This window comes from Phaseolus vulgaris, chromosome 1 (assembly GCF_000499845.2).
Source record: "Phaseolus vulgaris cultivar G19833 chromosome 1, P. vulgaris v2.0, whole genome shotgun sequence".
Classification (NCBI taxonomy): Eukaryota; Viridiplantae; Streptophyta; class Magnoliopsida; order Fabales; family Fabaceae; genus Phaseolus; species Phaseolus vulgaris.
In genome coordinates, this window is record NC_023759.2 from 45506025 (window position 1) to 45528463 (window position 22439).

At 29.3% G+C, this 22439-nt stretch overlaps 1 protein-coding gene across 3 annotated transcripts; it reads left to right on the plus strand.

The window, feature by feature from the left end:
* The first annotated feature begins 15424 nt into the window (after positions 1 to 15424).
* Positions 15425 to 20733, plus strand: LOC137814636 (BEL1-like homeodomain protein 1). 3 transcript variants are annotated; one of them, XM_068617464.1, is made up of 8 exons: positions 15425 to 16524; positions 16748 to 16872; positions 17004 to 17091; positions 17309 to 17401; positions 17556 to 18374; positions 18936 to 19309; positions 19463 to 19523; positions 19603 to 20733. In XM_068617464.1, exons 5-8 carry the CDS (start codon positions 17586 to 17588, stop codon positions 20416 to 20418), a joined length of 2040 nt encoding a protein of 679 aa, XP_068473565.1. In that variant the 5' UTR covers positions 15425 to 16524; positions 16748 to 16872; positions 17004 to 17091; positions 17309 to 17401; positions 17556 to 17585; the 3' UTR covers positions 20419 to 20733. The 3 variants fall into 3 exon arrangements, with proteins under 3 accessions (XP_068473565.1, XP_068473566.1, XP_068473567.1); XM_068617465.1 differs by having other exon boundaries at positions 15977 to 16524; positions 17047 to 17091; XM_068617466.1 differs by having other exon boundaries at positions 16375 to 16524; positions 16748 to 16907; positions 17047 to 17091.
* Positions 20734 to 22439: the final 1706 nt, after the last annotated feature.

The following is a 22439-nucleotide window of genomic DNA, read 5'->3' on the forward strand; positions in this document are numbered from 1 at the left end:
ATAATGCAGGTGAGGCCTCCCCCAAAATAGAAACGCGAAGAGAGAAGAAAATTGATTTGAAGGGAAAGGAAAAGCGAAAGTAGTTGGAGAGAGGAATGAGAGAGGGACACGAAGTGGCAGAAAGCGACAGGGAGAAAGGTCGTAGGTGGTAGATGTATCACATTATCATGGCATGGCATGGCATGTCATGGCATGGCATTTAAAGATAAAGATAAAAGGCAGTTGCGGAGACACCCAACCCTCTTTCCCATTGGTTCCTTTCTTGACCTTCCCTCCACTGTGGGACCCTCCTAAACAACAAAGAAAACTACGACCGAATCTTCCTTAAAGCGATTAGGAAAGGGTAGATAGAGATAAGCCTTGTGGGGTTGACGCGTGTACAGTCTATTCTTCCTTCACGGGACCACTTCTATTCATTCTTTCCCTTTTTAATTCTCAATTACACTTTTAATACATTCATAATCCATTTAATTGCTAAATTATTTAAATCAACACACATTTAATGACCCTAGGTAAACTTGACTTTTATTAATTCATTATTTAAACAAAACAACCTCTATTCTTGTTATTGGACGACAAATTGTTTCCCATCCTTTCTCTGCTTCACTTGTTACGTTAATATCAAAGATCAACGTGCTTGGAATAACATTCCCAACATATCAAATTTCTCAATGGGTATAAAGTTGGTGCGCAAACTTTAACTAGCATTTCATAGATACCATGGAAGAACATACCCGTCACGTGACACTCATTTGTTCCACTCTAAACTTGTATTTTACCAATCAGGCTCAATACAATGTCTTTGAATTCAGATTTATGTTCTAGATTTTAATTTTCTCAATTCAACCTCATATTTTATTAATATTAATTATTTATCATAAAATGTATGGTTGAATATATTTTAATATTAATTTTATTCTTTATTTTTATAAAATAATTATATATTTTTCTTCACCGTAAACTATACGAATATTTGTGACAAAATATTTATTCCAATTATAAATTTGATCTCTTCAAATTTAGGTATGTCATTCAAATTTCAGAGAAGACAATTTTCAATAAATTTATGTTTTGTAATACCAATCAGTGAGAGTTGATCACTTTCGAAAGTTGATCTATATCTTTCACATTCAGTTTTCGTTCTCATACATACATGGACAATTAGAGGTTGTTATTTCTAAAGTGAGAATAAATAAACGATTGATAATTCTTATTCTTGATGAAGACGAGAATGTATCAAATAACACACATACAATTTTGTCTACACACAAATTTTTGATAATATTTGAATCCAAAAGAATTATATGTTGTAGGTTTTTTTTTTATAAAAACTTTTATATTGGACATCACTATGCAACTTGAGATCTCGGCTAGACTCACACCTCAAATAACAACAATCATCTGCCATTATATGGAAAAAAAAAATATTATTAAAAAAAGAAAAAAAAAAATATAAAAAAAAGAAATTAGACTAAAATTCATATGTTAACAAAAACGATACATAACTAAATTATATACTTGTTTATAAAGAATTAATAACAAACTAAATGAAAACATATTATACTTATAAAATAAATCTCTATGAATAAATAATAAATTAACTAATTTTTGAAGTTGTAATACTTTTCCGCTTAAGTTGATCATAACCATGTCAGTTTAAAAGTTACATCAAAATATAATGTTATTTACTATGATTAAGCATTGTGTTTAATTTAGTAAGCTGGTATTTTTGTCATGAAAAACTGATATTTTTTTTAATTTCATTTACTGCATAACCTTTTCTATTTTTGCATTTTTTTTCGCTTAACACCCACTTTTTAGTATCCTTAAAGGGTCAGAAAAAAAAATATTTGTTTTTATGCCTGATTAAGTGGAACAAATGATTAATTATCTAAACTTTATTTAAATCCTTGATTTTATCGTCGGAACATATTTTACTGCTAGTTTTTGTATCATTGTAAATACACTTAAGTATATAATTAATCAAAAAATAAAATAAAATATATAATTAAATTCCTTTATTTTTTTTCACAAAAGATTATAGATAAATTCATCAAATGTGCAGATGTAATTCCTTAGAACCCTATTTATTCTTGAACAAAAATTTAAATTGAAAATATTTTATTCAATTATCACGTGTCAATATGTCAAGTTTTTTTAGTTACATTTTTAAAAATATATGGATTGGGATACCTCTTTTATTTATATACTTTTTTTATTAAAAAAAACACAATTCAATGTTCTAATTGATAAAGTCATTAAAATAAAAAAATTTCAAATGCATATTCACAATATCCACCTATTAATATAAATCTAATACCCTGTAATGAGTTAACTCAAATGCTTTAAAATTAGTATATCCCACATGGTAAAATTACTTTATGAATCCATTAATTATTTTACAAGTTTTAATTAGGTATATAAACTATTTATTTTCAATAATTAAGTACTTTAAACCTTTATTAGTTTTTGATTGGATTCTTTGCCAAACCGCTGTGACTAAAAATTAACCACATAGACCTAATTGGATTCTAAATATAAGACTCCATTTTCATCTCTCTAACTACATATTCTCACATTTTGAATCCAATATTTTCAAACTAGATTTTTTTTTAACTAGTAATCACGTATTTCTCCTTAGAACTACCATGTTACAAATTATACTACTGTTTCAAACATTTGATTTTATAATAATAGTTAGACGAATCGATCTAATTTAAAACAAAATACACGTTCGAAGATCTAATTAACAAAAATAGTTCAATGAATTAATTAAAAATAATCAAATAGGTCAAAAACCTACCTTCTAATTTATCCATTATAGAAAAAAGTTAAGTTACTTATTTAATTGAAAAGTGAATTCCCAAGTTAAGTCCGAAGATAAAAAAAACTTTATTATTTTTAGTGAAATTTTTGTTTTCAACTATATGTATTATTTTCATTTATACTATTTAAGTTATGAAAATTATAAAAAAATAAGATTAGGATAAAAAGGACTAATCCCATTAACAAAATATCATAACCCTGAGTTCAATTAATAGGAATTGATCAAGTAAGAAAAGATAAAAATATAAATATTTTTTTATTATATAAAAAGATTATCAATGAAAAAATATATTGAATGAGGGTATTACTGTTATACACATATAAATTTTGAATAAGAGAGATAGATTTATAATCAACATATATAAATCACTAATATTTTTATTTTTTTTACTCAGTAACATCATCCTCTTAGATTCAACCAAAACATCATCAAGTCGAAAATCCAATCATACTAAATAATGTTCCAAACTAATCCAATCATACTAAATAATGTTCCAAACTAATGTTTCTACAAGCATGATATCTCCTCAACAAAACCATATTTCTAAAATACATCTATACGGAATAAATAAATTCTGATCCAAATTGAGGAATCCCAAAATAAACATTTTGGTTCATCCTATTGTATTACTAAAAAGATTAAGTTGTGTTCCATATTATGTATTTCATTTGTTGTTTTCTCGAGTCTAAAAAAATTGAATCAGTTTCCATTTATGTTGAGTCTTTGTGATAATAAAGACGTGAATTTGTTGGAAAAAGGGAAAAGGAATAAGTTTTTCATCTCAACTGATCATATTGAATTATTTCTTTTGTATTTATGGAGATATTGAGAGAATCTAACTTTGAGTAAAAAATTGCAACACAACTTGATAAACGTATTGAGCAATGATATCCCAAGGATGGTAGGGGTTCCATCAAACTCCTACAGTGTTGTTGGTTGAATGGCTAACCAAGAGAATCGTCTGAGGTGGATGTCACTACAAAAAAAATCAGTATTATCTACGGATTTTTACCCACGGATCTGAGTCCGTAGGTAAATTCAGCATTACCTACGGATATTACCTACGAACAACATTACCTACGGACATTACCTACAGATTTTGAATCCGTAGGTAAATTCAGCATTACCTACGAACTATTACCCACGAATTTTGAATCCGTAGGTAAATTCAACATTACCTACCAACTATTACCTACGGATCTTATTACCTACCAACTTTTACCTACGGATCTCTATTACCTACCAACTATTACTCACAAATCTCTATTACCTACGAACTATCACCCACTGATCTCTATTACCTACCAACTATTATCATAATAATTATATACATAATATTAAAAACATTAATATAATATGAAAAATTATAAAAACATAATTCATATTCATAAATAATAATAACCATAACTAATTTATACCTATTATTAATATTAATATAATAATTTAAATAATATAAATAGTATTATATTAATAATATTAATAATATTTAATAATATTAATAATATTAGTAATATTTAATAATATTAGTAATATTTAATAATATTAGTAATATTTAATAATATTAGTAATATTTAATAATATTAGTAATATTTAATAATATTAATAATATTAATAATATTTAATAATATTAAACAATATTAATAATATTAATAATAATGATGATATTTAATATATGAAGAATTTTATTAATTTTTATTTTATTAATTATATTAATATTGATAATCATACTTATAAATATAATAATAATCACAACATGACAACAAAACTTGACTGGTGTAGTGGTTAAAGCTTCTATGGACATATCTTAAGGGACTTGGCTTCGAGTCCCACCTGCTGCAGTTTAGTTCTAACATTAATTATAATTGGCAAAAAATAATATTTGTAAATAGTAATTGAAAATAAAAAAAAGATTCAAATAATAATTAAAATTTTAAAAATAAAGTATAAGTGAGTAAAGATAATATTGAGTTGAGAACTTCCTAAAGAATGAAACTATATTTATAGAATTTTTGGGTATGATATATATCCAATTAAGTAATAACTAATTAATCCATTGTCTAATATCAAGGTGATATTAAAATTCAATTAAAAAAAAGAAAAAAATTGTTCTAACCCAATATATAAAATTAACATATAAAACATATTCAATATTTATCATACCAAAGTAGTAAACTATTAGAAAGATGTGGTAGAATGTATTAGTTTTTTTGGTAGTTGTACAAATTAAACACAGCCTTGCCATTGCTAATTAATCTTGCTTTTGTTCATCCATGGATTAGTTGAAGGCAAAAAAACATGAATATTAGATGGAAGGAAATATTATTTATTAGAGTGTAAGTGAAAGCACATCACATGTCCTACGAGAGATATGCGGAACTAGTTCCTCCAAGTTTTTCAATCTGCCAAATTTTGAGTAAATGCTAATTTTGAAATATTTTTATCGTTCTCTGTCCAAAACTTCATTCATCAAAATTCATGGCAATAAAATGACGAGGATGGCAATAATTCAACAAAAGAAAAAACGACCAAAAACGAAATAATTTGGTCTCTAGTGTACACACATTCACACACACAAAAAAAAGTGAAGAAATTTGCATTCGTAAATATTATTACTAACTTTCTTGTTTATAATAGTGGTTTAAAGTTTTTTCAAAAAATAAAGAAGATTATTTTTTTTATCATAGTTTTGAATGAGTTATTTATTATACTTTTTATCTTTTTAATTTTATATAAATTTATGTGTCATTACGATATTTTTTTCTTTTTGTTATCGTAATTAATTTTAATATAAATATGTTATCTTAAAACTTTAAAAATAATATACAATATTTTTTATAAAAAAATATTTTTTTTTAAAAAATAGAACAGGGAGTAGATATAAATTTTATACCCCTAGAATGGCGAGTGGTTATTTAGATTAAATTAAATTGTAAATATAAAAAATTCAATACATCAAAATAAAAATATTGTGCGTAACTATGTCAAATAAAATAGCATTGAATATTTAAGAATAATAATTAAAAACATCATTTTCATTTTTAAGGAAGAATTTAGTAATAAAAAATAGTTTTAATACACTATCTTTTTAAGTTATTAACTAATAAAAAAATCATTTACAAAGTGGATTTTAAGTCTAACTCAACTCCATAAAACCAGTTCATAGGGTTAATATTTGCACCCACTTATATACAATAAAAGACTTTAATCTCTAGTCGAGATGTCCAACAATCATGTTAAACATATTTTCAAAATAAATGGTTGATATCTTTAATTAAATTCTAAAAATATTAATTTTTTCTCTCTTTAATTAATAAAAGAAAAACTACTACTTTTTAACTAAACACACAATATAAAGAAAAATATTTTAGACATGTGAAATCTCATCAATCTAAACAAATATTAAATCTCACTTAATAAAAATAATAATTATAAAAGATTGATATCACAAATACTATTCAATAATATCTCATGTAAAATTCTTCTTTTTTATGTTTGATGATTTGTGCTTTAGTCACAAAATATATATATATATATATATATATATATTTATATTTATCTATTTGCTATGAGAGTATCCAGATATAGGTAAGAGAGTATAAGATCAAATGACTGGTTTGAAAAAAAATAATCTGTAAAAAATAACAAATCTAAATTATGATTATTGTGTGACGTTGGTTGCTTATTAATATAGGATGAATATATATATATATATATATATATATATATATATATATATATATATATTTTAATGAAGCACAAGTTAATGATGGGGTGAAAAGGAAGAAAACAGCTGACAGAATTAAATCTACATTAATTAAATATTAAAAAGTCCAGTAATATATATATATATATATATATATATTTTAAAATAATTTATATTTTATAATACTGTGCAGACTTATCCGATAACTAATAAACCAAACTCTCAAAAGTTGGTTTAAAAAAAAAAAAGTTCTGAATGAGTCTCATTTATTGAGGACACCTGAATTGACTGAGAGAGATTGCATGTTAAATAAGTCCTTGAGTTGCATACCATATATTACTTGCAATGAATCAACACTAAGTTGGTAAAGATTATTAAGGTACCAATGAATCATAACTTATTATATCTACCTCAAAATATGTATATATTTTTGGATAAGTATATTATTGATATAAAATATTTATTAATAATTAGTTATTTTGTTATAAAATAAAGTGTAATTGTTTGATTAATCTAACATTGATGAACATATACATTCTTTATGGGTTGTTTTCAACGTTAAATTTTATTACCACCATAGCAAATATCACATTTTCATTTAAAAGTGAGTTTTTTTTAAAATAAAAGTTTTTATGTTAAATATTATTATATAACTTAAAATCTCTAAAAAATATTAATATCTAAAAGAAACTATTAATTTTTTGTTTTACGTGTGGTATTTTTTACATGAGATCCAATTATTCGACATATATAGAACTTATATTATAAATATTATATTATATTTTGTCTATTTTGTGTATATTTATATATTATTTTAAACACACGTTTAATATGAGACTTGGAAAATAATATTTAATTGTATGATTGTATTTTTGTTAAAATTATATATATATATAAACAATTTATTTTGTCAATAAATAAATTAAAATAAATATAAAAATATTTTTCAACTTTTTACAAGTTTATTTATTTTTATTATTTTATATTTATTTAATTTTTAATTTTGTCAAATACTACAATTTGATAGTTTAACGATTTCAAGCATCGAGTAACAATTATCTTTTAATCTAACCAATTTTTCATTTTCGAACAATTTTTTTCAAACATAATCCCTAATGTTGAACTGCATTGTTAGCATTGTTCTCATTAGGATAAATCTCCCTAGAAATCGTTCATAAGTTATTGGTTCATTAAAAAAAAAAATATTTCACCTATTAGTTAATTCGAGATTAATGATGTTATTTTTGTAGAAATATGAATTTGATGTCTATATCTCATCTTGATAATCCACCCTTAGATTCGTTGTTGATTTAACTCTTAGATTGAGTTAAATGTTAATATTTAATAGAATATTTAATTAAGATATTCCACAAATAGTTTATAATTTGTTAAATTTTATGTTGACGTTTGTATACAGGAATTATTGTTTATTGATGTTTTTGGAAGATAAATAAAATATTATTATTGTTTAATTGTAAAATTATTTTAATTTAATTAACTTGTCATCTTTATTATGCTTGTTGTTTATTTTTTTACTGTGATATATTAGATACATGAATGAGAACGATGTGTTTTAAACCCTTTATAGGATAAAATCTTCAACTATGCTAGACTTATGGTTAAGTTTATGTGTATATTTATATTTATGAGTCATTATATTTACAAGGGGTTAGATTATACTTAGTTTTGATAATTAAGGTTTATGACTTTTTCAAATTATTGACCTTAAAATTAAGAAGATACTCTTCTTAATTGAAAATTAATAGTAGGATAAAGATTCACATAAAGAGGCTATAAACTAAAAAAATATATATTAATAGGTCTTTTAATTATGTTGAGTGTACTTCTACTAAGATTATGTCAGATTTAAATATTTGTGTTCGTACATAAATAATAATATTATATATTATTAATGTTATTATTATTATTATTAACAATTTAATGCAAGATAAAATCGAATTTAAGTCTTATTGAGAATACAATACTTATAATTACTACACCAACAAACTTTACGAAATTATTGTTATTTTTATTATAAATATTTCTACTATAATTTTTATTATTAATTATGATTAACTATGTTAATATTAATTTTATTTTTTCAATACGTTATTTATTATAATTACTTCATTTACTTTACCAATTCAATTATCATTACATATAGATTTTTTTTTTAAAATTATCACACATCAACGTGTATAAAATAAGTACAAAACTTACTTGTAAGTCGTTACCGTCATGCTACTTCATTGTCATATAAAAAAGATCATATCTAATTTGATTTTATGTACGGATAATAATTTGTACATGAAATAAGTCTTAATTTATTTACAAATCTAAATTTATAGGTAATAATTAGTAGATAATTTTTAAATTTCTTGTAATGAATGAGTTATTTTAGTCATATGAGAGTCATCCTAATTATTTATTTATTAATTAACTTAACTAAATAAACTAAACGTGATAAGTGATATATTTCAGTAATATTTCACATTAAAACATACGCTTATTTATTGATAAAATAATTATAATTTAACTCCTAATTTATAAATTTAAACATTTTTACATATTTTGTAATTTTAACCTGAATAAGAACGGTTTATTCTCAAATTTGTGTTAATTTTAGGATTTTAGAGGAAAATGGAGATAAAAGAGCTAAAGGATAATAGACAAGATGAAAAGGGAAAGCTATAATACACAAGAACTCCCCCAAATTTGCCTAAGCCAAAATTAGTCTAGAGGAACTTGTCCAAGCGAGCCCAATCTTACCCAAGCGAGCCCAATCTCACCCAAGCGAGATCACTCCAGAGAAGTTGAATTTTTTCTCGTCCAACTCGCCTAGACGAAAAGTCACTTAACCCAGACCCAACTAGGTTAAATATGAGGCGTGATGCACAACCCTTAACACCATTGAGAAAATAAAAGGTGATAGAAAACCTAAAAGGAGACAGTCACGAAGAAGAAACATCTTGGATCTTCTTTTCTTGCTTTCCATTCTTGTAATGGCCAACATGAGTGACCAATTCAATCCTTTGGAATTTGGATTAATATGTTCAAAATCTTATGTATCGAGGTGATATTTAAATATAATATTATGTTGTTCTTGATTGATGATTGATATTGTCATGTTATTTGTAAGACTTGTTTAACATGATTTTGATCCTTAGATTTGACTGAATAGTACTTCTAAATTTTTGACCTAAACGATAATGCTTAACATATTTGAATGTTAGGAATAAGTTTGAAATGTTAATTGCTATCAATATTCGTAAGGATAAAGAGTTTTTATAGATGTGAGAGGAATCAATATTTATGAGACTCTCTTAATAATTTTATATGTGAGAAATCCATATAAATGAATTTTATATGGACATCATGATAGAATATAAGCTTTTCAAAATACAAAAGAGTAAAAAGGATGATTCACAATCTCAATTCTCATTCTCCCAATTGAATCAACAACTCTTTACTTTGTTTTATTTACAATTCTAGCAATCATACACAACAAACATCCCAAACACTTTTACTTATTATCTTCTATTTAGTGAATCTTATACTTGATAATTTATCTACTCCGGATCTTTAGGGACAAAGTATTAGTTATAATACAATACACTTATCATAAAATAGTCATAAAAATATATAATAGAGACTAATTACAAATGATATTAGTTAGTAAGTTTATTCATTATTACAACTAACATTGCATTTATTCATTTTAATAATGAAAAATGTCATCCCTCTGGTTTGAACTTGGCATTTTGATAAAATTTTAATGATGATGGATTCAGCAGAAAAAGTTAATATTTTAGATAAATTTCTTTTTATCAGTTTTATATTGGTGCCACTCATATTTTAAATAAAAAAAAGTTTGGCTGAGTTTTATATAAGTTACTTTAACTTAATCTAAAAGAAACAAAGATCATAACTTGAAAATATTCATATGGGTGTATTGCTTTAAACCTATTTTGGTAGTTGTAGAATAGAGTAACTTTTATCCCCCCAAATGGTGACTTTTACATGCATGGAAATTGGAAGAAAAAAAAAAAAAAAAGGAAAGTGGTGGAGTCATGTCAAGAAGATTCAATGAACTTGACATGGCTATCAATTTGTATGAGGTCTTGACTTTTGAGTGTTGAAGACACAGAAGGCAAGGCATGGCCAACAAACCAAAACATACGTTGAGGTCGGATATGATAATATAATAGAATAGAATACAATAAGAATGCATCACAACAAAAGACCAAAGGTAGCGAAGTAGGCAAAAGTTGGGGCATACTAGCCGCCTGCTTTAGAATTACAGGACCGTTCAAATAAACAAAACATAACACATCTCATCCTCAACATCAATAATGTAACTCCCTTTCAAATTTATACTCTCTGCGCCTCTCTTTTCTTCAAAACCAGTTACGTCTACTCTTAAATATGTCTATCATGTCAATTTCGATCCTCTTTTTATCTCTTTCAAATTATTTTTTCGATGCAATTCCACATTTAATTTAGATTTTTTTTATCAACAATTAAATAAATAAATAAATAAATAGGAACCACTTCAAGAGTGGTCCAACTCATATACATAAATACCTGACAATAAACTCCAATTAGAACGCCTACCTACCAGTTTAGTAAAGGGGTTACCAGACCAATACTACCCAACATTACAGAATCAACCTCATACAATCTATAGGATTTAAAACCCAACTAGAATACGGGAAATAAGCAAAACAAGACTTTGCATTAATGTGTATCAAAACGAACACTTCAACACATTTGGCACTCCACTATTAAAGATGACCGAGTTTCTATAATTTCCAATTTCACTCACAATGTCAATACAAATTGTAACCCAAAAATCTTTAACCAAAGAGAAGCCTGACTTTTAGATATTTCAAGTTTTGAATTTTAATAAAAAAAAATCTGTACCTAAACTTTACTTATTTTTCGGTAAAGTTATATTAGTTTGAAAAAAACTGTTAAAATATTCATGATTGACACCTTACATTCCTATAAATTTTTGAAGCATATATCCAAGTGTCAATAGACTATAGTATTACTATCATAACATTCACATTTACAAAATATTTATTATTTATTGTTAGTAATTTTTATTTATTTTTTAAAAATCAAGTAATTAAATTAAAGTTTTTGGTAATAAAAAAATAAAAAATTGTTTAAAATTTAACTTTACATATTTGTGTTTTATATTTAGATTATAAAATTAAAATTTATTTTAAATAAATTATATTCAAACTTATATTTTGTAGTGTATTTAATTTGTATTTGTATTTTTAGCAACAATAATTTTATTTATGTTAATATAATATAACATAATTCTATTTAGATTGCAGAAAAAATTTGTTTAAATTTTTGAAAAAAATAATAAACATATTAATATCCATGTTTGCAAGTATAAAATAATTTATACATATCTTTCAAATAAATATCCAACAGATAACAAGACATTTTTTTTAAAAAGGAAGATGCAGTAACTGTTACCTCTATCCATTCCAATTCATTAGAATCTTTCCTTAATGAACATCTCTCTTCAAAATAATTAGTTGTTTCTTTAAATGGGAGGGGTAGATTATTTAAAATGATCCATTCTAATATAATTTGTTAATTATAATTTTTATTTATAAAATTATTAAATTTAAAACTACTATTGTTCTCATATACGATATCAATGTTTCGACCTCAAATTCAAGAGATAAGATCATTAGAGTCAATCATCGCATTCAAAATATTGTCTGTTTGGAAGATCAGTGTTTCATCACAATTTTATTTTTAAAAGATATTTTAGTAAATTAAGGAAAAAATGTATATTTAAATTATTCTTAACCTCCACTAAATGATACGAAATTATATATCACTGTACTAAATATATTGAATGTAAGTTTTTTTAATCCATGTCAACATGTTAGTACAGTGTTATATGTATATATTGTTGAGCATAAAAACAATTACGAGTCTTAGATTCATGTTTTGCTTAACATGTATTTATTATACTTATTCTTAATGTTTAATAAAGTGATTTACTAAATAATAGAAGATGCCTGGACTCGGTCAAAATATATAATCAATTGAGAGATTTTTAAAATAATAATTGTATTTTTAATTTAAAAAGAATATAATTTTATTAAAATAAATACATATATTACATCACTTTAATGTTAAAAATACTTATTTATTTTTTATTTACAGAGTAAGTCAGCACTAAACATCAGAAGCTATTTAAAATGGGGACAAGCGTGATGAATACTTTTACACATGAGAAGGGAATTTTGATGGTTTGGAAGGATTTGTGGAATTATTGCAGTAGACTTATCCAAACCCTGTAGATAAAACATATTATACGAAAGTTGTGTATAAGATGAGATTTGAAGTTTGATATCTGTATTGTGGTGGTGTTATTGGTAGCATTTGTGTATGGTTTATAGAGATGCCGGGGGATGAAGAACTTGGTAGCAGGAAGTGGGGTGAGTGGGGTCGTTGGTAGGTGTGTTGTGGCCCCTTCACTTTTGTTTCAATATTAGGGGTCTTTTCTTTCGGTCTTCACTCTCTCACCTGCGTCCAAATGCATACCAGAACCAAATAATAGTTGCGTCTTCACACGGCTATTCCTTCCATCAAGGATAACAACTTTACAAACTAGTCATCACCAAACTAACTCTCTCATTTTTTCCCCTCCCTAATAAAAACATGGGTCCACTGCTGAAATTCATGCACCCCTCACTCACCCTTCTCTCTGCCACTGCCAGCTCAAAAATCTCACGTCACACACTATACCATATGCTCCACACACCCTTCATTTTTTTATTTCCACATTTTTTACCCCTTCTTTAGTAAACAATGATGGTTTTGACGCAACTGCTGCTAGATCTTAATTATTACCATTCGGGCGTAAATATATGACTTATTCCTACTGACTTTTGCCTTTGCGATCATTTCTTTTGACGTATACTACTGACTGAATATATAGAATTGTTTAAATAGGAAATCTATGACCTTTTCCCAGTGTTTCCTTCTTTTGAAGTCATTTTCTTCAGAAAAGAAATTTGAATAAGAAAAGGGCGAGAGGAGCATGAGGAAGCAAAGAGTCCCATGATAACAATATTGAAATTGATAGAGCACACATGCAAAGGGACCATACAACTTACAAAATCCCCTTTTATATTATATATAGTCACACCCAAAAACATCGACAGGGTGAGTTCAGGATCATCAGAGAATGGGGTTTCTATGATGTGATGTGTGCCAGTTATCTATTTGGTTAACTCAAAATCAACACAATCCAAAATTCTTTTAGGGGACACCAGTACGGGTTTGTACATGTTTTGCAGTTTATTGCCTCTGGCTACCTATTCTTGTGATAAATACACTTGGACTATAAAATTACTCACCTCATTATAACTTAATTTCCCACATTTTGTCACCATTACCTTATTTTATACTTGTTTAATTGCAGCATTATGTCATACAACATCTTATCCAAAGTAATTGAATTCCGTGTCACCATCATCATGCTCATAACCTCCACCTTCTTAGGTAATGGTTTTACTTTTACAAATCATTTGCTTATCAACATGCATCCAATTATATAAATATAAGTTTTAGTTAAATCTCAAGTAGGATTTTAACCATCTAAGTTTTTTTCCCTTTAATTACTTTTATCATCTAAATAATCACCCATAAGATAATATAAGTGTATTAGCTCAAGTTTTTTTTTTTTTCATTTTTCTTTGACATTTTGTAGAAGAAATTTTTCTTTTTTACCTTGTCTTTGGTCTCGTTGAAAAATCTGAGTATTCAAATTATGGATCAGCCAGGGGAACTAGGGAAGTAAATTAATTAAATTAAAAAAGAAGTTGCCGCAAGCAACATATCAACATGTAATTATTTTATATTAGAATTTTAAAATAGAATTAGCCTTACCTTAAAAAAGTTGTATAAATCATAACTATCTATCCCTAATGTCATTATTTTTATATATTAAAAATTTAAAATAGATGTAGCAAAATTTCTATATAGGAATTTTGTTTAGATTTTTAAAAAATCAGAGTATTTTTTAATAGAAATACAATCTTGCTGAATGAATGGGTTTCTTTCAATGGCAATTCTTGTTTTTTTGTTTATACTAAGGCAATGATTGAAACGGATTATTAGAAAATATAAAAATATGATGATTAGGAAAATGGAAGTATGAAGAATAAATAATATTATTGAAAGAATTTAGGGTGAAAAGAATAGAAAAGACAGAAAAGAAGCAGCACAGTGGCGTGTAGAGGAGCATCCATGGACCTTTTTAAGTACAGGGAGAAGTATTGAGAGTTCTGACATATGAATATTCAGTATGCATCAATGGAGTAACTGAAGGTACTACTACCCTTTTACTCTGGTTTTCACAAGTGTCCGCGGGAGATCCAATGTGCTTTTACTAGCTGTGAAAACTTGGTTGTTAATGCAACTGGGGCAAGAACAAAAAGTTGGCGTGAGTTTTGACGAAAGAATCCAAGAGACCTATGAAATATAAATACTATTGACATTGATCTGTGGGAGAATGACATATTGATTATTAAAAGGCCATTCATAGAAACTTTTATATACACATATACTATATATTAATAGCGCGCCTACCATATTATATAAATATAAATATAAAATATTGGTTTGCTTTATGAATGGATATGATACCCGAGCTAGCTAAATGAATGAATGTCCCCAACTTCGAAATTTGTAGTCCTATTAACATCACAGGCCTTAAATTTGTCACTGCTCATTCTTACACAATAATAGTTACTGATGGTGATTGAAAACTTCTAAAAGGCTGGGATGTAGAAAATAGCCGTTGCACTTCAGAATTTTAATAAATATGGTTATTCTCTGTCTTTCCATGCGAATGATGGGGTTACCTCAAACAAGCTGGAAAGGGTTATTACTAATTATTTATTGGACCGTGCATTTCCTTCTTTGTCCATTTCTTTCTACTCTGTGCTCTTTTTTCACGCATCCAAGTCAAGTCATCCTTTGGTTGCCTTCAAAATTTGTTCAGAGACAAATTCTGATAATTACAGGCTTTCATTTTTGGGATAACAAAACGAGGGAAAGGATAGATTAATTTCTCGAACAAATAATATCTTGACTTATGCTATTTTATTTTCTTCTGTTGATCATTGTGATATGCTGATGTCTGCTAGTATAGGTCTGATGCATGAGAGCCAAGAAGGGACCACTTTTTTTAGGGGCTCATGATTCATAGACACATCATACATGCACTTGATTGGGACCCCTTGCTTTTTTAACTCTCTCTTTAACTTTTCTCTTTTTCCGGTTACACTTTTAATCTGCTAAAATTTACACACTGTAGGGTAACTGGTAAAGTTTAAGAGATGATAATGCATTAATAAATAAATAAATAAATAAACAAATAAATCTAAGAGATAATCATTACAAGGGAAATACAACTGTAAATAATTTTGACAAATATATTTTCAGCTTTTAAAGCATTAAAGTTGGTGTTATGGTAGTTGGTTCTGCGTTCCTTAGCCATTTAATTGCTTTATCTTCAAACTCAGGCATCCAACCACAAAAAATTCCCAAATAAGTTGATGAGAAAAATATGGAAATTGCGAAAACGACAAGAAGATATTTAATGGAGAAATGAGCAATGAGATCCCTCCACCCGCTTCTTGTCCATCATCATCCTCCTTTTTTTTTCTTTTTCTTTTTCTTATTAAACAAACAATTAATTGAGCTTTGCGGAAGGAGACGTTTCCTCGTTTTTCAGCTGTTTGTATCTTCTGACACACCTTGATTGCATTTCCATTATATATTTTTTATAGATTTCTCAGCACAAAGCTACTCTCTCTCTCTCTCTCTCTATATTCAAAAGTTCTTTGTTGCTCATCAAAGGGTGCTTGGCTTGTGCACCAAATGATTTGAAAAGAGAGGGTCAAATCAAAAGAAGTTCCCCTGTTTTGATCTATTCATTTCACAGGTACTTGTTTTTCAAAAGAAAAAAAAAGGCACTGAGGCATGTATGCTCACTTCATTGTTCTCACAATTTCCCCCCAACCCAGAATTTCATATAATAAAAAAACAATTTTTTTAAAAGAAAAAGATCATAAATGTGTGGATAATGAAGTGAACAAAGATGGGCATCTTTTTCCCAAGTCTTTTTTAACCATCTCTCTCTTCAACTCTTTTTTTACCCTTTTCAGTTGGGGTGGAATTGCAGCGGATTTGAGTCTGACAGAGAGCTTTCCTCTTTGCAAGTGAAGCGACTGATGAAATCCCAAACATAGATAGATAGATAGATACATAGATCACATATGCACGTTGACAGGTCCGTTTGATCCATCAATTTCTTTCTGCTTTCATGTACGTTTTCGTTAGCCATAACTGTTTTGCTTTCATGGGTGAGACTAACTGTGCGTGTGCGTCCTTCTCTTTCTCTCTCTTTCTCGTACTTCTCAGCTCACTCACTGCAAATCAATTTCTTCTTTCCCTTGCCGTTCAGAAACGATCATGAAGCACGTGCGCACCCCAATTCTCCTATCACCAGGTACACACTATAGCCACCATATCATTCATTCCATTAACTAATACATACAAAATGAATTATCTTTAAGTTTTTTCTTTCAAACTTCGTGAGACACCATCACAAAACCATGCACAAAGTGTCTTAAATTGGAATGAACTACAAGTGAAACAGGATCTCAGATATTATTATTCAGGTTTAATTTTCATCGGTTTTCCCACTTCTGTTTGTGTTTGCTCAGGATTCTTTTGAGAGAGAAACTACCTAAGGAGCTGCAAATATTGGGAGTTGTGTTGATGGGTTGATCCACAGATCGTTACAAGATTCATCGCAGGTATGGCACAAATATACATGTGTAAGTGAGGTGCATGTTTAGGTTATGTGTTGAAAGTTGGGACTAAGGGTTGTGGCTTGGTGGCATGTGTTGGATTGGATGTGAACTTTGAAAGCATAGCGTAACTAACGTGGCGGTAGTGCTCTCTTTTCAGTGAAGTAACAACCTATTATAACCCAAACCGATGGCGACATACTTTCATCATGGTAACTCCGAAATCCAATCAGGTGCCGCCGACGGACTCCAAACTCTTGTCCTCATGAACCCCGGCTACATCCACTACTCCGACGCGCCGTCGCAGCCCCCTCCCTCACACGCTGCGGGAAATCTCGTGTTTCTCAACTCCGCCGCAGTTGCCGGCACCAACAGCAACAACTCCTTCAACCCTCACGCGCCGCCCTCTCACACCCAACAATTCGTTGGAATCCCCCTCTCCGCTTCCCAGGACCTCAACCACCACTCCATGCACGCGCACCACGACGTCTCGGCACTGCATGGCTTCCTCCCGCGCATGCAGTACAATCATTGGAACGCGCTTGACCCGGCCTCGGCGGCGCGTGAAACCCCACGCGCACAGCAGGGCTTGTCTCTGGGGCTTGGGTCGTTCCGGGAGGGTCAGGCGCCGGGGATGTCAGGCGACGACTTGCGCGTGTCGGGCGGTTCGCCGTCGTCGGCGTCTGGGGTTACCAATAATGGAGCTTCGGGCATTCAGAGCGTACTCTTGAGCTCAAAGTACTTGAAGGCAGCGCATGAACTTTTAGAAGAGGTTGTGAATGTTAACAATGGGACTGGCACCGAGCTGGGTAAAAAGAGTGGTGGACAGAACAAGGTGATTGGAGAATCATCCGCTGCAGGTAGTGGAGATGGTTCAGTTGTTGGGGAAGGGAACGGAAAACGTAGCTCTGAGCTATCGACTGCAGAAAGACAAGAAATTCAGATGAAGAAAGCAAAACTAATTGCCATGCTTGATGAGGTATGTGTTGTTCACTTTAATTACAGCATGTTTGGTTAAACTTCTCGTGTTTTTCACGTTTATGAACAAGTCAATTGTTCAAACTTTCACATTTTAATTGGATTTCCCATTTTTCAACGAGTTTCAAAAACAGTATTGGTGTTTTTGGCTTTTAATCTTGGTATGACTACTAGTGTTGGACTTGAAATCATAGCTTCATCTTATCTAATGAAAAATGGATTGGGTTGAGCATCAAGAATAATTTGGAGTAAGACAAACTATAGATCGAATTTATGTTAAAAGAAGTGTTTATTTTAATTACTTATAATGTTTCAAATAGAATTCTTGTTTGAAAAAGGTGTTTGTGTAGTATATCTGATAATGTCTCACTCAGGTATGTTCAGGAAAAATATAGTTGTCACGCCAAAAATAATATAATCTAATGATTAATGCATGGAAATTCAGAAAGATTGTGAAGGGCTAATAATGCTGAATTGCATGGTTGTGGTTGGTTGCAATATCGAAATTTTTGTGACACTTGAATAAATGGATAGTTTATTGATGTGATACTTTTGGTTGAAGGTGGAGCAAAGGTACAGGCAGTACCACCAGCAGATGGAGATAGTGGTGTCGTCGTTTGAGCAAGCTGCGGGGATTGGGTCTGCGAGGACATACACTGCCCTTGCATTGCAAACAATCTCTAAGCAGTTTCGGTGTTTGAAAGATGCAATTGCAGGGCAGGTTCGAGCTGCTAACAAGAGCTTAGGAGAAGAAGATTGCTTTGGAGGGAAAATAGAAGGTTCGAGGCTCAAATATGTGGACCATCATCTAAGGCAGCAACGAGCTCTTCAACAATTGGGAATGATCCAGCACAATGCTTGGAGACCCCAGAGAGGATTACCTGAAAGATCTGTTTCTGTTCTTCGTGCCTGGCTCTTCGAACACTTCCTCCACCCGTAAGCACTTAACTTTTATAAAAACTCTCTCTTCTAACTTCTTCAAAAGTTGAACTGCATCAGCTGATTTTATCTTGTTAGATAAGCTCAATTTATTTTAACTTCTTGATTCTTTTAGAATGAAAAAGTTTACAATATTTTAAATGATTCCAGATATCCCAAGGACTCGGACAAACACATGTTGGCAAAACAAACAGGGCTAACAAGGAGCCAGGTAACTAACATGCTAATGCTATTTAACTCTTCCATTTGATGATTGGTTCTTCACCTTAATAATGCTGGGCGGGTGACAGGTTTCAAATTGGTTTATAAATGCTCGAGTTCGGCTTTGGAAGCCAATGGTGGAGGAAATGTACTTGGAAGAGATGAAGGATCATGAACAGAATGGATCTGAGGATAAATCAAGCAAGAGCAATGAAGATTCTTCTACGAAAATGGCAGCCCCACCAGAGAGAGGTCCTTCCAATGAAACCGAGGCTAAAAGTTTTAATTCCAAACAAGAGGTTTCAAAGAGCCAGAACACTGCTATGGTTTCAGTTTCTAGACCATCAACGTCACAACTTGGTGGGAATGTGAGAAACCAATCAGGATTCAGCTTCATGGGATCATCAGAGCTAGAAGGGATCACACAAGGGAGTCCGAAGAAAGCAAGGAATCATGAGATGATGCATTCCCCAAATAGTGTACCTTCAATGAACATTGATGTGAAGCCCAATGAGGCAAACAATGAACAACTCTCAATGAAATTTGGGGACGATAGGCAAGGCAGAAACGAATCCTCTTTCATGGTAAACCAAACAAACTTCATTGGTGGTTTTGGACAGTACCCAATTGGGGATATTGGAAGGTTTGATGCAGAGCAGTTTGCCCCAAGGTTTTCAGGTAATGGCGTTTCCCTTACTCTTGGTCTTGACTCATTACCAGGAACCCATCAAACATTCCTCCCAAACCAAAACATTCAACTGGGTAGAAGCTTGGACATTGGTGAACCAAATGAGTTTGGTAGCATAAACACTTCCTCTCCCCACTCTTCTGCAGCTTATGAGAGTATCAGCATGCAAAACCCAAAGAGGTTTGCTGCACAATTGTTGCCAGACTTTGTGACCTGAGTAACACATTGAAAGGTGAGCAATGTGATAGCACAATGCTACTACTCGCTGCTTCTGAATCCCTCTCAATTTCTTCTTAGTTCCCTGCTTATGTGGGGAGTGGTGAACAATTGTAGTGTAAAGAAAGAAGGAATTTTACTTTAGTATAAGTTTATACCCTGCATAGAACTATTTGAGTTCTTAGATAGCTTAGGATTTGAAAGTATATGGTTGAGGTTGTATATTATTTTTGTAAGCTCTGAAGGTGGGATAGATGGATTGTTGTCATAAACTTTATTTTGGTAAAAGATACCAATATATCTTCCATTGAAAATATATGTTGTGCTATTTTACACACTGAAGAAACCAGAACTAAATGCAATATAATATATTCTTTTTATGTACAATATGTGTCTACCAAAATGAAAGTAAAATCTAGAAGGATTATGTCTTTCATAAATAAAAAGAAAATTTGAAGATGTTATCACAGAATTCTTTTTTTGTTAGTTCAAGAAATGAAAGCAAACTTAGTCATTGAAAGTTGTGTTTCCCTACATAATCTCAAAATCAGTTTTGAAATCTCATCTGTGTTGTTTTATCCTATACTATGTGGGTCTATTTATAGGTCCCAAAAGTAGTTAATAACATTTTTTATGGACAGTGGACCTTATCAATTAAGGCATTATCTATTTAATAATTCACTTATAAGTTAATTTAGTGGGGTGAGATTTTGCTAAATATGAGAGATCTTCCAGTCACTTATGATTAGCGTTTTCTATGACATCTTAACTTAAATAACTCTTTAGTTCTCATCAAATTTATAACTAGAAAATTACCTAACAATTTAACTCAAAGAGCTTACACAAGTAACCTATCCCCTATCAATTTTCTTTAGTTTTCTATATTTTCACTCATCTTTTGAGTATGTATGTGAAGGTGAGATATCTGCAAAATAGACTCTAACTTTTAAGCCGAAATGTTTGTCTAATTAGCAAGTTCATAATTAAAACAGCCATTATATTTACTTTTTTCTATTGGGATTTGTACTATGTGAAAATTAACGTAGACCCAACGATCCCTTAATTATGTTTTATAATCCTTAATTAGAATTAATCTATTTAATTTGCGACTGAGCGTAATACCGAACTTGGTCGAAAGGTTGGGTTGTCCCATAAGGGTTGCCCATTTTTCTTCTCTTGCTCCTCCTTCTCTCCCATAAACTACCATTTGTTTTCCACAATTATCACTTTTTGGCAGTTTAAATAGAAACTGTTAAAATTAGTAAAAATTGTCAAATAATCCTAAAAAATATTTTTTAAAGGTATATTTCATTAGCCAAATTCATTTTTAAAATATTTAATGTAAAATTCATAAAATACATATTTAAAAGAATTTATGCATAATCTGCATACGTATGATTTGAAAATCAAAAGGGAGGGAGAGGTTATGGTTCCAGTTATGGGTTTTTGGACTAGAGTTCAAGTTCATTTAAAAAAAAACGTTAATCATTAATATTTGCCGATTAAAGAATATGGACAAATTATACTCACATTTTTTTAATTACAATAAAGTGTCACTAATTATATTAAATGATTTATTTTATTTGTGATTTATCTTATTTTAAATTTATGTTCATTTATTTGTATCACCAATTAAGATATAACTTTATATTAAATATTAAAAAAATTACTCTATTTAATTATATGATAATTTATAATTGAATGATGATATAATTTTTTTTACATTGTTAATGTAATGACTAATTTTTTTTTTATATTTTAATACTTTAATTTGTAATCTTTTTAAATATATTTTGTATAAGTTCTAGTTATTAAATAAAATAAGAAAAGTGAGTGATAATTTATTTAAAATAGGTGAGTTTCTATTTAGAAATTAATAGGCCAAGGGCATGAGTAATTTTTTTCAAGATTATCTTACCAACTCGTCCAATAAACAATTTCATTCGTTGCATGGATATAGAAATTGTTGAACAGGGAATGATTTTGACTGTTGTAAGATGTTTTTAGATAAACAAAGTGATA

Coding starts and splice junctions, on each gene's coding strand:
- LOC137814636 (XM_068617464.1), top strand. CDS start 17,586: ATGGCGACATACTTTCATCATGGTAACTCCGAAATCCAATCAGGTGCC. Junction 18,375..18,935: donor TAATTGCCATGCTTGATGAG/GTATGTGTTGTT, acceptor TTTTGGTTGAAG/GTGGAGCAAAGGTACAGGCA. Junction 19,524..19,602: donor CAGGGCTAACAAGGAGCCAG/GTAACTAACATG, acceptor GGCGGGTGACAG/GTTTCAAATTGGTTTATAAA.